This window comes from Zeus faber, assembly GCF_960531495.2.
Source record: "Zeus faber genome assembly, chromosome: 13".
Lineage (NCBI taxonomy): Eukaryota > Metazoa > Chordata > Actinopteri > Zeiformes > Zeidae > Zeus > Zeus faber.
In genome coordinates, this window is record NC_137198.1 from 14,192,537 (window position 1) to 14,218,134 (window position 25,598).

At 42.7% G+C, this 25,598-nt stretch overlaps 3 protein-coding genes across 4 annotated transcripts; 2 read left to right on the forward strand and 1 right to left on the reverse strand.

Moving 5' to 3' along the window:
- The first annotated feature begins 29 nt into the window (after nucleotides 1-29).
- pcmtl (l-isoaspartyl protein carboxyl methyltransferase, like) lies at nucleotides 30-4,383 on the forward strand. Of its 2 annotated transcripts, none has more exons than XM_080012841.1 (8): nucleotides 30-359; nucleotides 1,101-1,205; nucleotides 1,293-1,324; nucleotides 1,489-1,593; nucleotides 1,718-1,838; nucleotides 2,450-2,535; nucleotides 2,684-2,853; nucleotides 3,395-4,383. In XM_080012841.1, exons 1-8 carry the CDS (start codon nucleotides 242-244, stop codon nucleotides 3,405-3,407), a joined length of 750 nt encoding a protein of 249 aa, XP_079868967.1. In that variant the 5' UTR covers nucleotides 30-241; the 3' UTR covers nucleotides 3,408-4,383. The 2 variants fall into 2 exon arrangements, with proteins under 2 accessions (XP_079868967.1, XP_079868966.1); XM_080012840.1 differs by having other exon boundaries at nucleotides 3,431-4,383.
- A 529-nt stretch (nucleotides 4,384-4,912) lies between these two features.
- On the forward strand, nucleotides 4,913-7,445 carry rpusd2 (RNA pseudouridine synthase domain containing 2). Its single transcript, XM_080011775.1, has 3 exons — nucleotides 4,913-5,502; nucleotides 5,802-6,098; nucleotides 6,269-7,445. Exons 1-3 carry the CDS (start codon nucleotides 5,056-5,058, stop codon nucleotides 7,103-7,105), a joined length of 1,581 nt encoding a protein of 526 aa, XP_079867901.1. The 5' UTR covers nucleotides 4,913-5,055; the 3' UTR covers nucleotides 7,106-7,445.
- A 250-nt stretch (nucleotides 7,446-7,695) lies between these two features.
- On the reverse strand, nucleotides 7,696-18,213 carry disp2 (dispatched RND transporter family member 2; the record flags this gene model as incomplete). Its single annotated transcript, XM_080012005.1, has 10 exons — nucleotides 7,696-12,430; nucleotides 12,555-12,716; nucleotides 12,933-13,030; nucleotides 13,411-13,526; nucleotides 13,807-13,922; nucleotides 14,632-14,755; nucleotides 14,927-14,956; nucleotides 15,068-15,357; nucleotides 15,679-15,823; nucleotides 18,122-18,213. The coding sequence occupies 10 exons, from the start codon at nucleotides 18,211-18,213 to the stop codon at nucleotides 9,113-9,115; spliced, it is 4,491 nt and encodes a 1,496-aa protein (XP_079868131.1). The 3' UTR covers nucleotides 7,696-9,112.
- Between the last annotated feature and the right edge of the window lie 7,385 nt (nucleotides 18,214-25,598).

A 25,598-nucleotide genomic window follows, 5' to 3' on the forward strand; every position in this document is an offset into this window, starting at 1 on the left:
GCCAATGCGACGGGAGCGTTGCTGTCGTCCCGAGAGGGCACCAGGAAGTCGGGCGGATTCGGGCGCCGCGGTCGTCGGCGACGGGCCGTCAAGGTGAACGCGCCCTGCGCCCAACGGCTGGTTTCCTAGCGCGGCACCCGCAAACGCGCTCGACCTCCGCGCGTTTGCGTTTCGCCTCCCGTGTCTGCGGGCGGGCTATTGACTGTTTGTCCGCCGTCGTCGGGTGAATGCGCTCCGGGACATGCGCGCGTTGTTCCGCCTGGCGGTGGTAGCGGTGCCCATGGGTGTGCTGTTCTCCCGGACCATGGCGTGGATGTCCAGCGGGAAAACGCATCCGGAGCTCGTCGGCAGGCTGCGAGGTGAACTCCGCACCACACGTCCGCACTAAAGTGGACGTAGACGACGCAGGGGTGCGCTGAAACCGGCGGTCGAACGCGCACTTTCACATGTTACATATGAGTAAAAAATCCACTTTATCCTCACTGAGTGCTTCTCTTGGGTGGTACTTAAAGTATTAAAAAAACCCAACAAAGTACTTGTCATATCCACTGCCTTGATATAACAGAGCCCATAGCCTATAATAAGAGCCTATAATACGGCATAAAGTGGGGGACTCTTACCTTTTTCATCCATATACTGATCACAATTTATGAAATAAATAATACAGGCGGTGTCATTTCAATCAGCGTCAGCCTTTATTGGCCAAGTCATTTAACTCTATTTTCAAGGCAGTTCCCCTAATGAATCATTGGCGAACAATACCTAATCAGCAATTTGTTAGATACATTATCTGTAAAAATAATTTTACATTTTGGCCTTGGCGTGCTTTTGATATGAATAGAAGTAATATTATATATCAAAGTTAAAGTAAAATGACTGAGTAGTGGAGTGAAAAGCTGAGGTATTTACTTTCAAATGTGTTGCAGAATTAAAGTCAAAGGTCCTGAAAATGAATATACTTAAGTAGGTACAGTACTGCATTTTAGTACAGTAGTAAGTAGTATTTGAAAAATGTACTTGTACTTTGTTGCTTTCCACCACTGTTCTTAATTGAAATAATTTTGAAGTTCAGCCTCATCGCCTCTTCATTGTTCCTTCAGACCAAGGAGTGATCCGCAGTGACCGTGTGTTTAATGCCATGCTGGCTACAGACAGAGGAGTCTATTCTAGAGACTACCCATATGCAGACTCTCCTCAGTCCATTGGTATAAACAAATTTCATTTTCTCCGTCAGAAAGAAAAATACATTTTTGTATTTTGCATTGAAGAGGTTTTCATTTTTTTAAACTCAGGGTACAGAGCAACCATAAGCGCACCACACATGGTGAGTAGTATCATCTTCAAGGAATGGGCTCCAACATGAAACAATAAATCTAATGCTTCCACATGTCAGATTAGAGATCTGGGGGAAATAATTGACTTGCATATTATATCATTGATTTACACATCATGCATTGACCTTTTTATGGGCCTTGATCTTTCTGACAGCACGCTCATGCTCTGGAAGTGCTGAGTGACAAGCTAACTGAAGGAGCCTCGGCACTGGATGTGGGTGCAGGAAGTGGCTATCTTACCTCCTGCTTCGCCAGGATGGTAATTTCAATCTCCACTATTGTATTAAGCTCATTATTGACTTTATCCACTCAAATACTTCTGATTAAGGCGTGGCACGCGTTTCTGAACAGAAACAATGCGTCAACTCTTCTTTTGTGTGCAGGTTGGACCCAGTGGTAAAGTGGTGGGGATTGAGCATATTGAGGAACTGGTCCAAACAGCGGTGAAAAATGTGCAAGCTGATGACCCAGAGCTGCTTTCCTCTGGATGCATCAAATTTGTGGGTGAGTGATGTTCCGCAAACTAACATGTTAAAACTAATATCATTTTTAATGAACCAACATTTCCAAGGACTCAACTCTGGGTTTAAATTAGCAAGATTTTGAGAGATTATGTAATTGTGGTGGTGTGGTTTGAGCAGCCACACCTGTGCTGGGTCTAGGTAATTGAGCCCAGGATCAGTGTGGCTCTATACCCGTTGCTCGTTAGAGTAATCAACGATCAAGATCAAGAGATTTGTCACATACATATGCAGTGAAATGTCATGACACCTGGTGATTACGCACAATAAGCTCTATAAGCCGAGCAACAAGTAAAACCCCCATCCCCACACGCACACAGGAGAGGAGCCCTTGTCTTGGCCTGTTTTACATCTGCTCCGGGCTTGTTCCACCTTGCCCACTCTCTACAATAAAACTGGTGTGTTTCCAAAACACGAGGCAAAACTTCTCCAGTAATGTAATGTTCTTATTTTATTATGCATTTTAACAGGCAAAACCATAGCGCTAAGAAGAGGATATGACTTGACCCCAGATTTGTTTGATTTTGTTAATGTTTGTGGTAATCAATTCATTTCAAGCATTCTTTTATTTTTTTTCTCTGATATCTCCAATAGTAGGGGATGGGAGGCTTGGGTACCTGGATGGAGCGCCGTATGATGCCATTCACGTTGGAGCCGCTGCAGCTACACTTCCCAAGGCTGTAAGGACATCTTGGATTTACACTTGAAAGCAAATTTTCTTGAATATAACTTCACCGGTAATAGACACAGGTTAAAAATAGAACGAAAAATCGATTCCAGTAAATGTCTTGTTCGACTTGTCGTCTTTCCCTTGCACTGTTTCTGAAGCTCTTGGAGCAGCTTAAGCCTGGTGGGCGTCTGGTTCTTCCAGTGGGTCCAGACGGCGGCAGCCAGGTTCTAGAACAGTACGACCGGCAGAGCGATGGGACCTTCCTGAAAAAAGCTCTAATGGGCGTGGTCTACGTTCCTCTAACCGACAAGAGGCATCAGTGGCCTGGGTAAGATGTGTACTTTGCAGGATGAAGACGTTATCCACAAAGTTATCTTTGCTCAGTCTCTTTAGAAATTGATTATACGTTCATAAATCTGGACACATCAAACATAGATTTGTAGTTACCAATACAACACAGCTTTTTTGTTTTGTTATGAGTTTTTTTTTTTTTTTTCAATAATGAAGTGCCAAGTTTATACACAGCCTCTTTCTTTCCGTTAGTAAGCAGCTGTGGTTCTAGCAGAAGATGAACTCTGAGGTGTCCTGATAGAGGAATAATATATATAGAGGACTTGGCAAGATGGAACTCCAATTTTCACATAGTGCTGCCTTGTAAATTATTTTCCTGTATTTTGACACCTTGTTGTGCATTATTGCAAACTGAAAGCATGACTTCTCACCTTGACCACACATGTCAATGATATTTCATTGTATCGTCAGGATGACTCATATTGGTGGTAAATGTACAGTTATTAGTAAAATCCACATTTTACCGGTAAGTAGATGTAAATATGCCTTTTTGTTGTTGCTATTCCTTCTTTTCCCAGAGGTGAGCTCTGACTGCAGTGTCGTTGCCCCTGCAGGAGGTGGCAATGGTGTTGCAGCTTTGGGGTTCCATAGAAACGCCTGATGGTTTTATAGGGCACCACTGTTCCCTGCGTTTGCTCCCACAGCTTGTCACCTAGCAACACGCTAAAAGCTGCCACCGCCTGCCTCATCAGCAAGTCTTCTCATAGCACTATAAAGATGAGCAATGGACTGACTAGAACATTTTAGTGGTTAAGTTATGGCTATGACCTCCTGGCCACACTCAGAGGATCTAGTGAGTGTGTCTGTGAAAGGAGGGGTTTTCTGTAGATAAATTCAATAATTTGTGTGAAAGACTTGCTTTGAAAAGTTTGCATTTGCATTTGCATTGTTAAAATGCTAAGTTTAGTATGTGGAATCCATAATGACATGGCTTTGTCATGACTGCATTAATGCTTAAACAGTGAAGCCAAGGAAAGTCATTTATTTGTTTTTTATTGACATTAAACTTGTAATGTCAGATCTAATGAAGCATAGGCAATTTAAAAATATATATATTTTCTGGTAAGACTCTACCATGCAACAAATGATTTCGCTGTAAACGCCATGTTTTATAGCATGTGATTTTTATTTCCCTTTTAAACTATTTTTTTTTAATATATAAAACAACAATCAACTTTAGAAACAGGGTATGAATGATAACGCACAATGCAGAAAGTTAGTCTTTCATGAAAGTGCATTGTTTTATTGATTGAATGATGTTACACATTTATTTGTTCATATAACAGTAACTTGATCAATTAATGTCATTATTGCTTAATTTATATATTTTTTTGCCAATCCACTGGGTAAACTAAATTTCCAACTATTTAAATTAAAGTATATCACGCCTTTGGTTGACATTAACCCTTTAACTGGAGCAAGGTCATGGGACGTTGTACTTTATTTTTGACACAATAGGCTGCACTTAATATTACATTAATAAGATTTAATAATAAAATATTTGACAAATAAACGTTTGTCTCTTCGTTGAGTTTATATGTACAGTATATGTTATGTATGGCCAATCATTTGCACGGAGGTTCCAAAGGGAGCCTTTTAATGCTGCCTTCCTTTGACATCGGAGCTCGGAAAAACCCGATCTCTTTGGAAAAGTGCAAAGGAACGGCCGTTTCGATTGGAATTTGGCGGCAGATCGTTCGGGCCCGAGTTTCCCTAGAGACACTGGCCTCTCGGCACCAAGGAGGCGCACACCGTTAATGTTTTACAAAGTTACCTCGGCATGGGGTTTTATTGGGAAACACGTATCAACTTCTACCTAAAATACTTTTCTGGAGTCTCGGGGTTTCCGATGTCCGAGTAGCCTCGGCGTAACGGCCGCGACAACGTGATGTCATCATTGTGTGCCGACGTGAAAAAGGCCCTTTAGCTGAGGGCAATGCACGTGTGCGTTCTCGGCACAGTACTAAGCGGTTGTCATTTGCCTTTTACTCGTCGAGCAGCGTTTTCAAATGGCGCGTTAAAGAAAACCTATTTTCTTTGCAATTTGGTCAGAGGTTGTTTTCATGAAAGAAGGGAAATCAGCGGAACGACGGGACCGCTACACCCTGCACGCCGCAGACGTACTGTGACCTGTCTATTTAACTCAGGCTGTCGTCGGAACAGCCCCGCCGTTGCTGTCATGGAGCAGGAGGAGAACGTCAACACAGTGGACGCGAGCCCCGCCGCAGCAAACAAGGGGGCAGAGGCTGCCAAACGCAAGAGCGACGAGACGCAAGAGTCCGAGGGAGGTGCCCGGGGGAAAAGGCGCAGAGGAGCCGGGGGGAAAAAGCTGCGCAAGGGGGAGAGATACGTACCGCCTCCGCAGAAGAGAAACCCCGGCGTCAGCTTCAGCCGGGAGCACTTCGACGAAACCTCCTACTACTTCGAGCGCGGTCTGCGCAAGGTGACCCCCTACTACTTCGACTTCAAAACCTACTGCAAGGGCCGGTGGATCGGGAAGACCCTTCTTGAGGTTTTCAAGAGTGAGTTCAGGGCGGAGTCCATAGAGTATTATCAGAGGGCCGCCAAGGCGGGACGCATTCGCCTGAACGAGACACCAGTGGAGGACCTCTCCATAGTGCTCAGGGTGGGTGTGATTCATCAACGTTCCTCATCTACTGCATGCCCCCCTCTTCCTTGACACCATCTTACTAGCAACATTGGAATAAAAATAGGCATATTTATTCAGGTTGTTTTATTGTTCCACTGGTCAATACCCATTTTGGAGAAGATACACTGTGTTGATCCTCGGGGGAAAATATTCTCAGCCACCCTAACTATCTCGACCCCAGCCTGAATGGCACCCAGGTGCTCCTTGCTGTGAGGCAGCAGTGCTAGTCCCCGCGCCGCCTTTTTCTTAATTGTGAGATATTCTCCCCTCCACAGAACAATGACCACATGAGGAACAGTGTGCATCGCCATGAGCCGCCCGTGGTCGGCAGGCCCGTGGAGGTGCTGGTGAACGACGGCGAGGTGTTGGTTGTCGACAAACCCGCCTCCATTCCGGTTCACCCCTGTGGGCGTTTTCGCCACAACACGGTGATCTTCATCCTGGGAAAGGAGTTGGGCATCTCTGAGCTCCATACGGTTCACAGACTGGACAGGCTCACTTCCGGGGTTCTGTTGTTCGCACGCACACTAGAGGTGTCCAAGAAACTAGATCAGTTGGTCCGAGACAGACAGGTAGGGTTCCCTTTGCACCATTAACACCCAATATGCCATAAAATTACAAAGAGCTATAATATGAGGAAGTAATTATGATAATCATATCATCATATTTAACTTTTTATTTATATATAACATGTGATTCATGGTTGTACATTTTATTGTTGATTCTATTCTTTGTTTAACAGCTTGAAAAGGAGTATGTTTGTCGTGTTGACGGCGAGTTCCCAGAGGGAGAGCTGGTCAGCGAGGAGCCCATCCTTGTTGTCTCCTTCAAGATTGGCCTGTGTCGGGTTCACCCCAAGGGCAAAGAGTGTCGGACTATTTTCCAGAGGCTCAGCTTCAATGGCAGCAGCAGTGTGGTCCGTTGCCTGCCACTCACTGGCCGCACACACCAGATTCGGGTTCACCTCCAGTACCTGGGCTTTCCAATTCTCAATGACCCCATCTATGGCTCCACAGCATGGGGCCCAGAAAGGGGCAAGAGCGGCGTGGTGGGGAAAAGTGACGAGGAGATACTGAAAGCTCTAGTGGAGGAACATAGTTCCAAGGAAAGCCTACACCTGCTGGATATTTCAGAAGAGGAGATAAGAAGTGCACAGGAGGGAGTGCGTGCTGGTGCAGAGACTTTGCTGTTAATGCCAGAAAAGACCAGAGATATATGCGAGACAAAGGTAGAAGCCCAGAGTGCACAGCAAGATAGCAAATGTGAGAATAACTCTACAGCAGATGAGGTATGTGAGAGCACTTGTAGTACAGGGTATAATCCCGTTCAGGACCGCAGCAGTGACTCGCCAACAAAATCACAATGCCCTGTCAAAAACAGGGATCAGACTGAGGCACCTTTGAAGCAGATCCCTGTTGGGACAAGAGACAACCTGTGTAGTGAATGCAAGCTAGTGCGACCAGACCCCACAGAGAAGGAACTCATTATGTATCTCCATGCACTACGCTACAAAGGACCAGATTTTGAATATTCCACACGCTTGCCTGATTGGGCCAAGGACGACTGGGTTGAGGATTAATGAGACGTTATAATGAGCTCCTGAAGGCTTATCAATGCTGAGCTATTATGGTCATTTTGTTCTGTTGGTTTAGAATCCTGAGTAGTGTAGGATTTTGTTTGAATTGATGACTTTTCAAGATTTTACTTCACATGCTCTTGTTTTTTTCAACCTGGAATTTTTTGTGGACAAAAACAAATCCCTCAACTTAATGGATGGCCAAGAAATTATTTTTTAACCTATACTGTTTTGACCAAAATTGAAGGTGTAGAAAATAAAGCTCTGCACTCTGCCTTGGATGCTGAAGACTTTTGAGATTTTTTTTAATTGAAAGAATATAAAATCACAATGTTACTAAAAGTGCGGCTATGATTTGATGTTGAACAAGATATTTGTCCACATTTTCAACAACAATTTTGAAGAAATAAATACAGCCTTTAGAAAAAGAAAATCTTTTATTTCACAAAAAGTAACAGTATTATCAGTTCAAAATAATACTGGTGGCAACATGTCATTTATTCTGATCATACAAAGCCTGTGATGAATGTATTTCATCTTTTTGAGACAGGTTAAGGGTAAGCCTGTCTTTCGGTTATGATAATACAGTCTGTTTTGTCAAAATAACTCTGCTTTGAGGCACATATGACATTGGTCTGTTCTTCTCAATGATTCTGTTGAACCACCAAACACCCGTGTTGCACACCATACATCACATTTATGACGACTAACATCATTTAAGACCTACATTTACTTATGTATGAGACATATTCTTTCACAACACACACACTCAACAGTTGTTTCACGTAATAAAACGGTTTTGGCACATGCTGCACATACTGTATATAACATTTTTATGGTACAGGACAAAAAATTACTTCAGTGTAATGGAATTTCATATTGAAAGTGCAGTTTCAGGTATAGTCATTGTATTTATTTAAATCTTTCTACAGTTTATGAAGACTGCAGTTCTGCAATGTGGACTGAAGCAGTAACATGCAGTGGTGCAACGACTGCTTTGAGAATCTCAATAAGTACTGTACGTCATTTCCAAAAGGTATGGCACACACTGTCACAGTACCTCTTGCTCAGAATAAGTTGCTTTTATGCCTGATAATGCTCACTCGAGGAAACCCTTCCATTTTAAATCAAGTAACTCACATCTCTTGTCACAGACACAAACAAATGGCAAAGTTAAATTTCAACAGTGAATTATTAAATCCTGACAGTGCATAACACCTCAAATAACACATTGCCAATGCCAACTGTAGGTCGAATTAATTACGACGGTCACGGTCACAATGCACAAAAACACCACTGCTCTGACGATAAGTAAATCATTTTTTGTTACTCTAGATGCTTTGAAGGTTTGTTGTCTGTAATGCCTAATGAAATATCTAAAAACAGCATATTCCCTGTAATTGTTTTTGCAATGGTTCAAGACTTAGAAATGCTTCGGTATGGCTTGTAAAGGTCAATTCCAGCATTGTAAAAGTTTTTTTATTTTATTTTTTTTAACTCCGGCTGTGCCAACCATATAGCATGCTTTAAGCAAAATTATATCTCCGAGATATAAAGAATTTCAGGCACTGAGTGACATTCCGCAACATTAGGCAGCATGTTCAATACTCCATTTCCTGGTGATCGTCGGGCTTCCACAAGTGTGAAGTGATGAAATGTTCCAGTTGTGAATGATGTGTGATTCTTTTTAATCTGCCTGAAAAGTGCTATAAAAGAATAAGCCATGCTTGGCTTTGACATCTCAGTGAGAAAATGAAGATTCATGCTCAAATGTTATTCAGTTGCAGTCTCACCTTGTATGACCTTGGGAAAACATTCGAGAAATATGCTATCATTTTTATGTTACTTATGCGACTGGCTTATATTTTCCTTAAGCATCATTGTTATTACCAAAAGGAGAGTAATTTTTCATTTTGTAATGACCATGTATTCGGTATGATTACATGTTTTTTTCCCCCACGGGACCTAAATGCACAGTGTTAACACTTTTTCTCCAACATACTCATCACATTAATCTTCTTTCTGTCCATCTCTCTTTATCCAAACATCTGGTAAGTCCGGCTTACTGTTGGGTAGGATGACCACTTCCTCGCTCTGGCTGATACGGCCCTTACCCAGCGAGGACGTTTCGTAAACCGTTTCCTTGAGCGAAAGTCGCAGGGTGTCCCTTTTCCCGTTAAGGTGTCCCGGTTGTAACTGAGCTTCTTCTTCTTCCGCTGCTTGCGGCGTGTTGGAAGGTCCTGGTTCGAGTTCACTTAGACACGTCTCGTTGGAATCCTCCAGCCATTCGCAGGAGCTCTGGGACTGGTAGGAGAGGTGTCCCTTAGGGGAGTGATGATGTTGTTGGAGTGTCATCCCAGTGAAATGCCCCTCTTTACAGGGCGAGGGTGGGTCAATGGTCTCCAGGGTCTGGGTGATGATGTTGTCCTCTGTGCTGGAAGACGAGGAGAAGGAGGCCCTCCTCCAGAGCTTTACTGCCCCAGTTTGACCCCTGCAAGTCTTACAAAGCATCCTGTCTTTTGCCACGTCTTCTTGGGGCGGGGCCGCTGACCACTGGGTGTTCCCTTTGTAAGGAGAGGAAGTCTGAAGGGCCGGAGGTGGATGACAGTCCTCATGCTGGTGGCTGCAGATCTCGTGTTCTGTCTCTATCCTATTACTTCCTGTGTCTCCCCCGCAGTACTCAATCTCATCAGAGAGCACGGAGGGCCGGTTTGACAGCTTGCTGGTACAAGTGCTGTTCTCAAAGCTGTCGCTCAAACGGTACGCCAGCGGCTGAAGCTCATACTGCTCAGGCCCACAACCGCCACCGACGGCGAGCTGTCTTTGTCTCGGGTGCCGCTGATGGTGGTTGTGATAATCACCATCATCTCTCTTGACTCTAGGTCGACCAAAGGACCCGTTGGCGGCCGAGGCTGATGAGGAAGGAGGCTCTGATACCGAACAAGAGGACAACACCATGTCATTGGCTTGCTCAATCAAGCATGGCAACTTGATTCTACCAAAATCTTTCTGGGGCCCAAAGAAACAGCACAAGGACTGGAAAAAGAATGTCGCAAAGCCACACGCTACACATTTTACGAGGAAGAGGAAAATCCCTAACTTTCTAAACAGTAATGCTGTGGCAGGTAACATAATTATCCCCATGCAGAAAAATGCGCCGGAGCCTATTGCCACTGGACACCCCATTATTTTTGTAGAATGAGCTACCCTTGCAATCCGCTCTGAATGTGGAGCTGAGCTGTAGGAAATGCAGTAGTTGGCGATGAAGTCTACAGACAACCCCGCCGCCGTTGAAATCAGCAGAGCCTCGATGCCGCTCAGCTGCCATTCGAGAAGAACCAGGAGGCCCACGGTGACAAACACGCTGCCTGCTACAGCCACAGTTCCAAATATACTCAACAGAATATTCCAGGTAGTCAAGAGGAGCGAAGCAAATGTGAGTGCTATTGAGAAGCCAATCACTAAAAGTGTCTCTGAGCTCAGAGATTGCTGTAGATCAAAGAGAGACAATTGGCTGATGAACCATCCCCTTTGCAGTCCCTCCGGCGCCTCTGATATCTCTCTGGTAAACCACGTTGAGATGTCTCTGTAAAAAACACTGGTTCTGCTGAAGTTGAAACTATAGAAGTATGTTGTTTTAAATTCCAACACAAGGGCAGATATTCTACCATCTGCTTGGAAGTATAAGCCTCTGCTGTGGGCCAGATGGCCCTCACCATGCTTCTCTGCCAGCATAATACTGAGGCATTGCTCAAAAGTGCTGGGTGGGTAGGGAAAATGGATATTATCACAGCACAAGTGTAGGACATTGGCACTCTCTGGACAACGCCTTGCAGATACCCAGTGTACCAGCTGCTCCACAAGACAGACATTATTTGTTATCGGGCCTTTCTCTTCAGATGACGGAGGCAAATAGAAACTTTGGTTCTGAATCTTCCCACATAAATCCATTAACCAGACCTGGGCGTCTATACTACTCATGTTGAAGCTTGAGTCAAGAACCAGAGAGCCATTGCTTCTCGGGTTAAAATGGTCCCCATTATCAGTTGGTTGGACCCCCCAGACGAGCATGACTGTAGCAGGCCTGTCTTCCCCGTTGTTGTGTCTCTCAAACATAAACATGTGGCGGTACTCTGCGTCATATCTCTCAAACGGATGGCTCGAACGAAACAGCTGAGTGGACCTGCTGTCTAAGGTCGGCAGCTTCATGCCAGGGTCGATGCAGGATATGTACGTTCCGCCAGCGGCAAGGGCGGCAAACCAGCACATCCAGATGTATCGAAATTTAACCACGCCGCACGGCAGTATTTTAAGAAATAGCAGGTTTGAGGTGTCGGTTAGGCCCCGTTTCAACCCCCTCAGCTTTTGTCCCGCGGTGAATAAGCATCGCTTCCGTGAGCTTGTATTCCAAAAGCCACCTGGGTTCTTTGAGCAGCAGGGCTTCCACCTCTGCACGGCTACAGAGGAGGCTACGGTGTAACGCTCGCGTAGGATGAACGAACACGGCAGCCACACCAATGTCGACAGCGAACTGATCACAGAGGCGGTTCCCAGGTAAACGGAAAAGCACCTGATTGCCGTGACGCTACTGAGATAACCAGAGAAGAACGCCACGCTGGAGGTCAAACCCGATGCGAAAATCAAATAGCCGACTTCCTGCATCGCTCTGTGCACTCTCTTCTCCAGGGAGGCTGGGGGGTTCTGGGAGAGCTGCAGATTCCAGAAGTCGGCAAAGGAAAACACATGATTGGAGCAGCTGCCCAGAAGAATGAGTGCGGCTGCCAAGTTGAGCAAGGGGAAAAATGTTAGGCGGAAGGCAAGTTTGTAAACGAAATAGGAAGTAAGGAGAGAGCATGTGATCGCTATTAGGGACAGAACTGATATGAAGAGAGAATGGAGGTACAGGGCCATGGTGAAAAAAAGTGACACGACGGCCAACACAGGATATACAGAATCTCTCGCCAGGTAGTACTTGAACAATGTCTGCTTTATACCGAGGTCCATGCCAGTGATAGTCATATTGTTATACGTCAGATCCTGACCTTCCAGACTACTCATGTATATGTCCATCACACGATCCCCCTTTTCCACGGGCAAGAACAGAAGGCTGTACTTAAGTGAAGGGACTTGGTATTCCACCGTCTGTGGGCCAAGGAAGTCCTTATCAACCAGGAAGTGTAAGATCTGGAACACCACAACGGATTGTTTGCAACGGGATGGAACCGAGGCGCAGCCGCCGTGTTTGGGCCTCTTGACGCAAGCTTCCACCAAATGTCCACTGTGATAGTATGGAGCGCAGTACCGCAGCCGGTTCAGGGACTCAGACACCTGGTGTAAAAAAAAAAAAGAAAAAAAAAGAATACCAGTTAATGCATAGTATAGTAATTACACCAAGAAATAAAAGAGACGCGACGACACCTCAAAGTCAACTGTTTGTCGTGTTCAAAATCACCTGATGTGAGGTGAGACTGAGGCAGGAGGAGGCATTGGTGAGGACGGCCAAGTAGTTCCCCAGAGACCAGCTGGGACAGCAGCCACCTCTGGAAACTATTTCCTCCGCTCTACCCTTCACATGCTGCTGGCACAGGTCCTGGAAGCGGGCCTGTGAGCGGATCTGAACAAGACAACAACAAACAAACAAAAAAAGTCCCCATTTTTAACGTATGCCGAACTTCAAACTCAATTCCTGAAACCGTAGGTGGTTCGCGGTCGTGGGACAATGCGGTCGGGCTGGAGCTGAGCGGGATGAGCGAGAGGAAGGCGTGACGAGGGGAGACGTGTTGCGTGAAGAACAATGACGAGATGGAAGATTTGGAGGAGCGGAGCTTACTCTGGCTTGCTCCATCTCGCACATGGAGTGGATGGCCTTTAGACTCCACAGACTGGCTGAGTTCCCCGAACGGAACACCAGCTGGGCAAATCTTTCGCCTGCGTTGATGAGAGACACACTTCAGAGTCAAGCAGAGCCAGACAGCATTGAGTCATCCGCTTTTCAGGCGGTGCGCACATTGTCTGTGATAAAAAATATTCCTATGGGTTTATTTGCTAAATAAAAACAAACATTCCCTTTTCTGTTTACAGCTTTTTTTCTTTTTCATCTGATTTGTGTTCGCTAAATTAAATCTAAAGATGCATTTCACACTTTCAGACTATTTCAATGTCTACATTCCGTGCATACTCTTTGAGAAATCGTTTTCTTCTGAATTCTACTCCAGAGATAAATAATAGCAGTTTGATGGATAAATGAATTCACGCTTAATTGATCTACGGTATTCATCCACTGGAAGTGATGAGGACGGATGGCCGACCTGGAGAGTCGCAGAGGTAAGTATCTCGAGAGGTGTCCCTGTTCAGCATCCTTCTGGCGCGCTGCCTGCCGTCGTCCTGGTCGCCGCTGGTGTCTCCGGTGATCGCAACGCCAGAGCTAAAAGCACATACGGGAACACGCGCGATGATTGACAGGAGTTCCACATCAACAGGGAACCACACAGCGCCCTACGGCAGGTTCCCTGTAACGCAAGTATTGGCGGTGTCGTAAAAACCAAATCAAGTTCTAATCAGCATTGCATGCAAAAAGCCCCAGACTCAATCAGCAACCTCGTCTGCTTTTATATCCACTTCCAATGGCTAACGTGCAGCAGTCATTGTTGCGACCCTGCTGTGTGGGAGCTCTGCATGGGGCTCTGCGGTTCCTCCCCACTGACCTTTCCTTGACCTGCTGCGGGACAGAAGACAGAGGCTTCCCTGACCCCGTGTTCTCCCGCAGTTTGTCGAGGCTGGACTGGCGGACACTGATGTAGGTTCCCCGCGGCTTGAAACCCTGATGAAAGGGAAACGCACGCGACAGATGCGCGCGCGCGCAAACAACATCAAAGGTAATGAGCGCGGACAGCGTCTGTGCGGGAACAGCAGGCTGAATGAATTTACATTTAGAATAAGTGAATTATGAGGACGGAAACATTGCGCGACCGTTTCATCAAATGGCGAGTGTGTTTATTGAACGCCCGGTGGAGAGGGAACTAACCTGTGTACTAATACTCTACATATCCTTAAACATACTGTAGACATCGTTCAATGGCAAATTATTTAAATGTTGTTTTTTTTATCTACATTTTGTTTTCGGGTAATCAGATGTATTACTATGGTTTGTATGATTTGTTATGTACGTATGTTCCCTGCAAGCATGGGATAGAATGTTTCTTATAAAAAAAAATACATTAAGTATGACCCAATTCGATATGGTTCATTAAATCTAAGATTAGGCTGAAAGAAAAGGGTCTGGTTTAGTTCATCGCAGGAAGAGGCAAATTAATGCTAACCCCGGGGTGATGACGGTATTTATATTCATTTGGACAGAAAGTTGGCAATAGAGATTCATACAGCAGCATTTACTGCCCCCAGGAGGCCTCCATGATCATAGACTAATACTAATCATTAGTGTGTGTGTGTGTTGTGTGTGTGTGTGTGTGTGTAATTTCATTATCTTGCATGCATGCCTGCATCCGAGGCCTCCGCACTAGCTGACTCACCAGAAGCGGGTCAGAAAAGTCTGGCAGCGGTCCAACCAACAGGCCGGCCAGCGAGCATCCCAGAAGGACCAAGGCACAGCCCACTAACACCACCAGTGGGTAGTCCACGATCACCTGGGAATAGCTGGTAAATAAGACAAAACCAGAACTGTGGTTACTGATGTGTAGCAACTATCTGAGGGAACATTTCCCTCAGATAGTTGCTAGTAGTGAAAATGAGAATGTAGAGTTATGTAAATGAAGTCGGTTCAAATGCCTGGGAAATGCATTATTCAACAGATGCATTAGCACTGACTTTTTAGGAATCCGGTAGAGTCCTCCAGCCCTAAAACAGCACAAAATAATTCATTAAAATAAGGGCCCAATTGCATGCGATATGGAAATAAGTCCTATAAATGCGCAAAGACACCAGAGAAGTCAGCCGACACGCACACACCTTACTGTCACAACATGGCGCTGTGTTGTTTTGTGGGCACCGCTTTCATGCGGCCCATGCAGCCAATGACAGGACCCCGGCCTCTGGCACGATGCCTGGCTCACTGAGCTGGAGCCGTGGGGGGCCTTAACCCCTCCGGCCTGCCCGGCCGAGCAATCTGCGCGCGGACCTGCCGAGTTTGGGGGACAGTCATGGCAAACGCTGGATGTCATTGCCGCGTTATAGCCACAGCGGTGGCACCTTTGGAGCTGTGGCGAATGGTAGGCTGTACCCGGGGGATCTTGGGGAACCTAGAGGCAAAAGGAGGAGGAAAGAAACAGTTGAAGAGCGTATTGTTGGATTTCTTTCCCGGCGTGTAATACTCAGAGGCTCTCCTCTATCCGAACAGCGCTACGGAGTCTGGACAATAGATTATTCCTCGAGCCAATTCCTTTTAGTTCATGTTTAATGAAGCCTGTAGCCTGTTACACTAGGGGAGATCCATCTGCTATTTTTGCCGCCGCCTCGCCTCGCGGTATAATTGAAGTGTTCTCAGGGCGTTCATAGGCGGCCCGAAACATTTTTTTTTTCCGGCAAGCCTTAGTGGCGCGGGGCTCTGCGCTCAGACATACTTGGTGGTAAAGCTGGCAGGAGGAGGAAGCGGCGCCCAGGCTGCTGCAGCTGTCAGCTGCCTCCCCCTCAGACTGGATGACTGTCAAATGAACCTCCCTGGAATATGCGCTGTCAGGAGGGCACAGAGACAGCGTCGGGATCTCACTAAAGGGGGGAGAAGAAGAGGGAGAAAGATGTCAGAGGGTGAAAGGAATGAGGGTACGAAAGACATGAAGATAGAGGGAGAAATGAGGTGAGAGGAGGAGGTGAGTGGCAGGTAGGTAAGACCTGGAAGGAGGGAGTAACGGGTTATCTTCGAAAATAAGGATGCACAATGTGATATTTTCTCAAAGTGTCTTTGAACTGAATGTACGCGTGTTTTAGCGCACGTTATTAACAGAGAAGTCGGCAGGCTGCTCAACCTGATCTTGTGGTTTCTGTCCGCCACCCTGTTGCCACTGTTTGCCAGGGGGCCCAATTAAACCAGGGAGGGGAGGGATTAAACGACAGTGAGTGTGTGTGTGGGAGTGAGGTGAGCGTGAGTACGGAAAGAGAGACGGCGAGATGCAGCAAACCCAAGGATTAATAATAACACAGACCCCGTTCTGCGTGAGGCAGGAGGCTGCACAAGATGGGAGACACCTTGGGAAAAGTTGGTGGCAGGAGCCTGTGACACTGACACAATAGTTATAATAAAATCGGTTTATTTCCGTGACATTTTGTCGATTACCGTCTGCGTTGCTGCTACTTGGAAGAAAGTTTCTATTTGATTTGAATATATTCCCCAATTCCATCAAATCCATGCACAAAATGTCCAAACAGAAAATACTTTGCTGGTTTGTTTCTATTGTTTGTGGGGGGGGGGGGGCATCATTTGTTGTGAATATCAATACAATTTAACTACATTTTTTTCAAAGTAAAGTGACTGAATCTAGATGAACTAGATAACATTTACATTTCCAAGTAGGGAGTTCTCCAGTTACTAGATACTGTACTAGTCGTAGGAAAGTAAGCCATATGGTCTGTGCTCTACAATGCGCTATTTTTTTCCCACAGTTTGAATGCAGACTCACATCTTGTCTCGTCGCTATGACAACTGAGTAAACAGAGGCTGTGACCTCACACACTTTATTTGCACCCCAGTAAGTTCAGGTAAGGAGTCGGCAGTTGAATTGCCGTATCAATGAAGTAAAGAGATTCTAGATTTTAAATTGGTACTTAAATGCATGTTGATGAAGAACTCACAAGAGGCAAAATATAAATATATATACTGTATATATATATATATATATATATATATATATATATATATATATATATATATATATATATATGAATAAATATATAAATATGAATTACTTATTTGCAACTCAAACTGTTGTCATCGTCAACTTCACCCTCTAACTGACAACTTGCCGATGCATATACAATATGCACAATATTATGCACATACGGGGGAGCATTTTTGTGAGGCACATTAATATTTCAGTGGCTGGCTGAATACAAAAATACACTCATGAAGGTGTTACTGTGGTGCTGCACGAGAGCTGGGAAACGGAAACAGCGCACAAGGTGTGAATATCTGCACAAAATTAATTAATAATTAATGAATACATTCGCTGCCTTCACTGTAAACCATATAAAATACTAAAAGTCAAACCAAAAGGCACCATGATGACATCACACTCAAGGAAGCGTTGACTGAATCAGATAAATATGATTACGTTGAAGTAATTCAAAAACTATCCCTTACCCCTCTTCTCCTCTCTCTCTCTCTCTCTCTCTCTCTCTCTCTATCTCTCACACACACACACACACACACCCAAATGCATGTACATGCACATTGACACACATACACACAGCAATAGGAGATGGAATGACTGACAGGTTGACAGAGTAGCCCAAACTGCACCAAATCAGCCAGCAGGCTGGACTGGCAGCATGGCGGTCAACTGTCACTGTGATGTCTAACAACGATGTCTAACTGTCTAACAAGCACATAGGGCAAAAAAAAATAAAAAAAAAATAAAAAATATCATGGATGTTTACGATCATTTTTGGGGGGAACTCACGTGATTTGCCATGTGTTAGTGTTTGGTAGTGTAAAGTGAATGTTCGTTTGAATAAAAGTGAGTGGATAACACCACAGTGCGTTAATGCGGTTACCTCCTGACAGATTGAATCAATCATCCTAGGTGTCAGGCTTTAAACTAATAATCTAGCATAAACAGCAATCATATGAGTGATGTCTTGTGTGATTGTCTGACAGTATGTGTGTGAAGTAAACAATGTTGTTTACTTCACACACAGAGCTGGGTGATCAATTAGACCCACCGACAGCAAGACAGATACAAATCAAAACAAAATAAAAAATGAACAGCAACCGCACACTGCCTCTCACATTTGTCGCGGATGAGTTGCGGGTGCAGAGAAAGCCACAGACAAAGGGGGGAAAGGACCAACCTTTGGGGGATCCGCATTTCTCCCTCATCCGAGGCAGAGTCTTCCATCACGGTCGCGTCCGTGCGCTCCCCTGTCACCGGGCACGCCTCCATCCTGGCGGGGTTCTGGGAGCGAAGCCCTGGGTGGACGGGGCGCCGCTTTCTCCCCCGCCGCCCCCTCCCCTCCCCTCCCCTCCCCTCCCCTCCCGCCCCCTGCGAGGAACAAAGTTTGGACGGAGAAATAGCCCCGATCTAGGAGGATCGTGCCAGGAGCCTCATAATAATCTTATTTCTAGGGGCCGTGCTGGCGAGTCTGCCTCGCGCCGCCCTCTGATTGGCCGACGCCGCGGTGACGCTGCTGTTGTAAAAAGGCTCGCGAGCAGCGCGGGCGCTGTCCAACCAGGAGGGTGCTGGAGGGCACGTGACCGCCCAGGGGATCGATCTCGTGATTGGCTCGTGGCGGCACTGAGCTTTCACGAGGAAGAGCAGATGCTCCGTGATAAAGAAGAGAATAATAATAATAATGATAATAATAATAATAATAATAATGATAATAATAATGATAATAATAATAATAATAATAATAATAATAATAATGATAATAATAATAATAATAATAATAATAATAATAATGATAATAATAATAATGATAATAATAATAATAATAATAATAATAATAATAATAATAATAATGATAATAATAATAATGATAATAATAATAATAATAATAATAATGATAATAATAATAATAATGATAATAATAATAATGATAATAATAATAATGATAATAATAATAATAATAATAATAATGATAATAATAATAATGATAATAATAATAATAATAATAATGATAATAATAATAATGATAATAATAATAATGATAATAATAATAATAATAATAATAATAATAATAATAATAATAATAATAATAATGATAATAATAATAATAATAATAATAGAATAACAATAGAAGATAAGGAAACCGTAGAATATAATAAAGTATGATATACAAGTATAATATAGTATAATACAATAGAATATAATTGAGAATTGAAAGTCCTTCCAGTCCTTGCATCATCCTAACTATAGTAGACATCATCCTAACTATAATATACATCATCCTAACTATAGTATACGTCATCCTAACTATAGTATACATCATCCTAACTATAGTATACATCATCCTAACTATGTATACATCGTCCTAACTGTAGTATACATCATCCTAACTATAGTATACATCATCCTAACTATAGTATACATCATCCTAACTATAGTATACATCATCCTAACTATAATATACATCATCCTAACTATAGTATACATCATCCTAACTATGGTATACATCACCCTATCCATCGTATACATCACCCTAACTATATTATACGTCGTCCTAACTATAGTATACATCACTCTAACTATAGTATACATCATTTTAACTATAGTATACATCACCCTAATTATAGTATACATCGTCCTAACTATAGTATACATCATCCTAACTATAGTATACATCATCCTAACTGTAGTATACATCATCCTACCTATAGTATACATCACCCTATCTATAGTATACCTCATCCTAACTATAGTATACATCATCCTAATATAGTATACATCATCCTAACTGTAGTATACATCATCCTAACTATAGTAGACATCACCCTAACTATATTGTATGTCGTCCTAACTATAGTATACATCACCCTAACTATAGTATACATCATCCTAACTATAGTATACATCGTCCTAACTATAGTATACATCATCTAAACTATAGTATACGTCTTCCTTACTATAGTATACATCATCCTAATTATAGTATACATCACCCTAACTATAGTATACATCATCCTAACTATGGTATACATCACCCTATCCATAGTATACATCACCCTAACTATATTATACGTCGTCCTAACTATAGTATACATCACTCTAACTATAGTATACATCATTTTAACTATAGTATACATCACCCTAATTATAGAATACATCGTCCTAACTATAGTATACATCATCCTAACTATAGTATACATCATCCTAACTGTAGTATACATCATCCTACCTATAGTATACATCACCCTATCTATAGTATACCTCATCCTAACTATAGTATACATCATCCTAATATAGTATACATCATCCTAACTGTAGTATACATCATCCTAACTATAGTAGACATCACCCTAACTATATTGTATGTCGTCCTAACTATAGTATACATCACCCTAACTATAGTATACATCATCCTAACTATAGTATACATCGTCCTAACTATAGTATACATCATCTAAACTATAGTATACGTCTTCCTTACTATAGTATACATCATCCTAATTATAGTATACATCACCCTAACTATAGTATACATCCTCCTAACTATAGTATACATCACCCTAACTATAGTATACATCATCCTAACTATGTATACATCGTCCTAACTGTAGTATACATCATCCTAACTATAGTATACATCATCCTAACTATGTATACATCGTCCTAACTGTAGTATACATCATCCTAACTATAGTATACATCATCCTAACTATAGTATACATCATCCTAACTATAGTATACATCATCCTAACTATGTATACATCGTCCTAACTGTAGTATACATCGTCCTATCTATAGTATACATCATCCTAACTATAGTATACATCATCCTATCTATAGTATACATCATCCTAACTGTAGTATACATCGTCCTAACTATAGTATACATCATCCTAACTATAGTATACATCATCCTAACTATAGTATACATCATCCTAACTTTAGTATACATCATCCTAACTATAGTATACATCATCCTAACTGTAGTATACATCACCCTATCTATAGTATACATCATCCTAACTGTAGTATACATCATCCTAACTATAGTATACATCATCCTAACTATAGTATACATCATCCTAACTGTAGTATACATCATCCTACTATAGTATACATCACCCTATCTATAGTATACATCATCCTAACTGTAGTATACATCATCCTAACTATAGTATACATCACCCTAACTATAGTATACATCATTCTTACTATAGTATACATCATCCTAACTATGGTATACATCACCCTATCCATAGTATACATCACCCTAACTATATTATACGTCGTCCTAACTATAGTATACATCACTCTAACTATAGTATACATCATTTTAACTATAGTATACATCACCCTAATTATAGTATACATCGTCCTAACTATAGTATACATCATCCTAACTATAGTATACATCATCCTAACTGTAGTATACATCATCCTACCTATAGTATACATCACCCTATCTATAGTATACCTCATCCTAACTATAGTATACATCATCCTAATATAGTATACATCATCCTAACTGTAGTATACATCATCCTAACTATAGTAGACATCACCCTAACTATATTGTATGTTGTCCTAACTATAGTATACATCACCCTAACTATAGTATACATCATCCTAACTATAGTATACATCGTCCTAACTAAAGTATACATCATCTAAACTATAGTATACGTCTTCCTTACTATAGTATACATCATCCTAATTATAGTATACATCACCCTAACTATAGTATACATCATCCTAACTATAGTATACATCACCCTAACTATAGTATACATCATCCTAACTATAGTATACATCATCCTAACTATAGTATACGTCTTCCTTACTATAGTATACATCATCCTAACTATGGTATACATCACCCTATCCATAGTATACATCACCCTAACTATATTATACGTCGTCCTAACTATAGTATACATCACTCTAACTATAGTATACATCATTTTAACTATAGTATACATCACCCTAATTATAGTATACCTCATCCTAACTATAGTATACATCATCCTAATATAGTATACATCATCCTAACTGTAGTATACATCATCCTAACTATAGTAGACATCACCCTAACTATATTGTATGTCGTCCTAACTATAGTATACATCACCCTAACTATAGTATACATCATCCTAACTATAGTATACATCGTCCTATCTATAGTATACATCATCTAAACTATAGTATACGTCTTCCTTACTATAGTATACATCATCCTAATTATAGTATACATCACCCTAACTATAGTATACATCATCCTAACTATAGTATACATCACCCTAACTATAGTATACATCATCCTAACTATTGTATACATCATCCTAACTATAGTATACGTCTTCCTTACTATAGTATACATCATCCTAATTATAGTATACATCACCCTATCTATAGTATACATTATCCTTACTATAGTATACATCATCCTAACGTTAGTATACATCATCCTAACTATAGTAGACATCACCCTAACTATAGTATACATCATCCTTACTATAGTATACATCATCCTAACGTTAGTATACATCATCCTAAGTATAGTATACATCATCCTAACTATAGTATACATCACCCTATCTATAGTATACATTACCCTAACTATAGTATACGTCATCCTAACTCTAGTATACATCATCCTAACTGTATTGTGGGCAGATATGGAAGTTGGACTTAATCACTGAAGTCACTCACACAAAATCTTATCATATGCGCTCTTTGGTCTTCTGCGGGTCCTTGTTAATAAAAAGGTTGAGAATGACAAGTGTATACTTTTGCATTCACATAATGAAGAGGTGCACAGTGTGTATTACAACAGTGTTAAGATGTGTATATTTACCTAAGGTTATTTATTGCCTGGTACTGTCATTTACACCCTCATTATGTAGACCTATATATAGATCTATTCTGCACATTTGCCCGTTGTGGCTGTCATGGTGTGGTGTAAAAAGCTTTTACTTAAAGGTGCAGTGTGTAGAATTTATGGAACGGATTTTGCAGAAATAGAATATAATATTCATAAATATGTTTTTATTTGTGTATAATCCCATGAAAATAAGAAATCTTCATTCTACAGCAGCCCAGAACGGACAAACCAACCACTGGCTCTAGAGAGGGACATTTTTCACGAGTTTCGCCGCCACCGTCTCTTCCGCGGAGGCCGCCATGTTGCACCGCCATGGGGAGGGGTATTCAGTTGGTTGGGATCTGCAGCCTCACCGCTAGATGCCACTACATTCTACACACTGAACCTTTAACTCAGTGAACGCAGAGTGAAAACAACCAAATTGACAGCTGTCCAATATAGATGGTTTGCTGCCACCTGTTGATCTGAAAGCATACACCTTCTCCACGCCTCTTTTGGGGTATGCATTTGACTTGAATTGAAAATACAAATAATGAAAATATAGATTAGAATGAACTGGATTGAGTGGATTGGATTGAGCTTTATTCATCAGTAGGGTAGAGCCATATAGGGAATGGTGTAAAACTGTCATTCTCAACTTATTTCATATCAAGGACCCTCAATTTGATACACATTAGGTCACAACCCCTGTTTAATAAGGTTTTTATCTCTGAGTCCCCAATCTGAGAAGATTTTTATTGTTATATATGCTTTAGTCCAAACCTTCCTCTGTACCTCTCTATACTGTAGTTACGGCGATAACATCAAAACTATCGGACCCCCCCTCGGAACTTATTGAAGGACCCCTCGGGGACCCCCTGGTGTAAAGAATGCCAAAGAAACGTCCCAGCATCTCCAATTTTAAACTTAGATAAGTAAAAGAAAGAACAATTCAATGTATTTTCTTTAGATGTGTTACAGAAGGATGTTGGTAACAAATTATATTATCAATGCCTCGGACCGTAAACAGCCCTGTGCTGCCCTGTTTGTTGATCTGGCCAAGGCATTTGATTTTGTCGAGCATGGACTGCTGTCTGGCAGGCTCAGTGATGCCGGTATCGGTGTCAAGGCTCTAGGGTGGTTCAGGAACTACGATGCAGATGGAACCCAGTGTGTATATACAGAAGGTCACAAGTCAAGCTTCATTGGAGATCTCTAAGGGAGCCCCCCCCCCCCCCCCCCCCCCCAGGTTCAATTTTAGACCCTGCCTTATTCTCCATTTTTATAAATAACAATGGGAAGGACATGCTTACAGCTAAAGTGCATCTTTATGCAGATGACACAATAGTTTACTCAGTTACCCCTCTTCTCTGAATCAGGCTGTTGATGAGCTCCAGACTGCCTTTCAACAGCTGCCCAACAGGCCTCATTGTATGGTCCAAGGTTGGTTCTTAATGCTAAGAAAACCAAATTCATGATTATTTCCAGAGCTCCCTCCCAGGCAGTTGCTCAGGAGGTAGAGCGGGTCATCTAGTAAGCAGAAGGTTGCCGGTTCGATCCCCAGCTCCTCCTGGTAGTGTGCTGATGTGTCCTTGAGCAAGACGCTTAATCCCCTAACTGCTCCCCGGGCACTTCTATATGGCAGCCCACTGCTCCTTGATATGTCAGTTACTAGGATGGGTAAATGCAGGGAAATTGCAAATGTCCCTGTTGTGGGACTAATAAAGGTATATAGAAGAAAAAAAAAGATCTCAGATAATGTTGCCTTACATGTCCTCTAGGAGGGGACTGAAGGTTATAAACTGGGATTTTATTATCGAAATAGGGCGTGCCTTAATTTAGCAGTTAGGGAAAAACACTTGTACAGGCTACGTTCTGAAGTGTTCTGTTCTGTTCCTAAAGTGTAGACTATGGGGGATATTATTTACATGCATGTTGCCTCCTCTACACTTCGCTGCCTAGACTCCGTCTATCACAGTTCTGTATGTTTAATATCCAACTCATTGTCACCTACACATCACTGTGAACTTTATTGTATGATCTGGTCTCCTGGTCTTCATTAGGCCTAAGGAGACAGCAGTTTTGGTAAATGATAAACTCCCTTCATGCCTGTGTAATCTCCTATCACTCACCAACAGCTACTATGACTTTGGCTCCTCTAGAGTCTAGATGGCCGCTCCACCAGGTGGTACCCAGGATTTGCTCAGAATTGGGGAGAGCAGGTTTCACCAATTTTCGCGCCCTGGTCATGGAATAACCTCCAGAACACACCAGAGCTGAATGATTTTGCCGTCCCTGGGGGAGTTCAAAGCTCTGATTTAAAAAAAAAAAAAAGAAAAAGAAAAAACTGTGCAACTGAAGAGTGCAATTGCTATTCCTAAACTGGATTTTGTCTCGTGCATCTTTTTGTTATATTTAAATGCTCCGTCTGCCTGTTTATGGCATGCTCTATTTTATAACTTGTGTAGCCTTGTGGCGGTGTGCTGTCAGATGTTTGATTTTTAATCTCAAGGGTTAAATTAAGGTCAAATAAAATAAATAAATCAATACATAAGAGGTAAGGCCTGCTGGTCCAGCTCGGGCCCCGGTGGGTATGGGTTTGAGAGGGCGGGGAGGCGTTGTGGGTGTAAAGTTTCGGGAGGACGCGCCTCCTCCGTGGGGCGGGCCACGGGAGCTTAACCCGAAGGGCGGGTCGCTCCTTCAGCAAAATCCTTCCACCAGTGAGCGGTGACACATCTCCACCTCGGAGCTGCCTTGCGGGGCTGTCCTTTTGCCGTCCCCCCCCCCCACGCCAATTAAA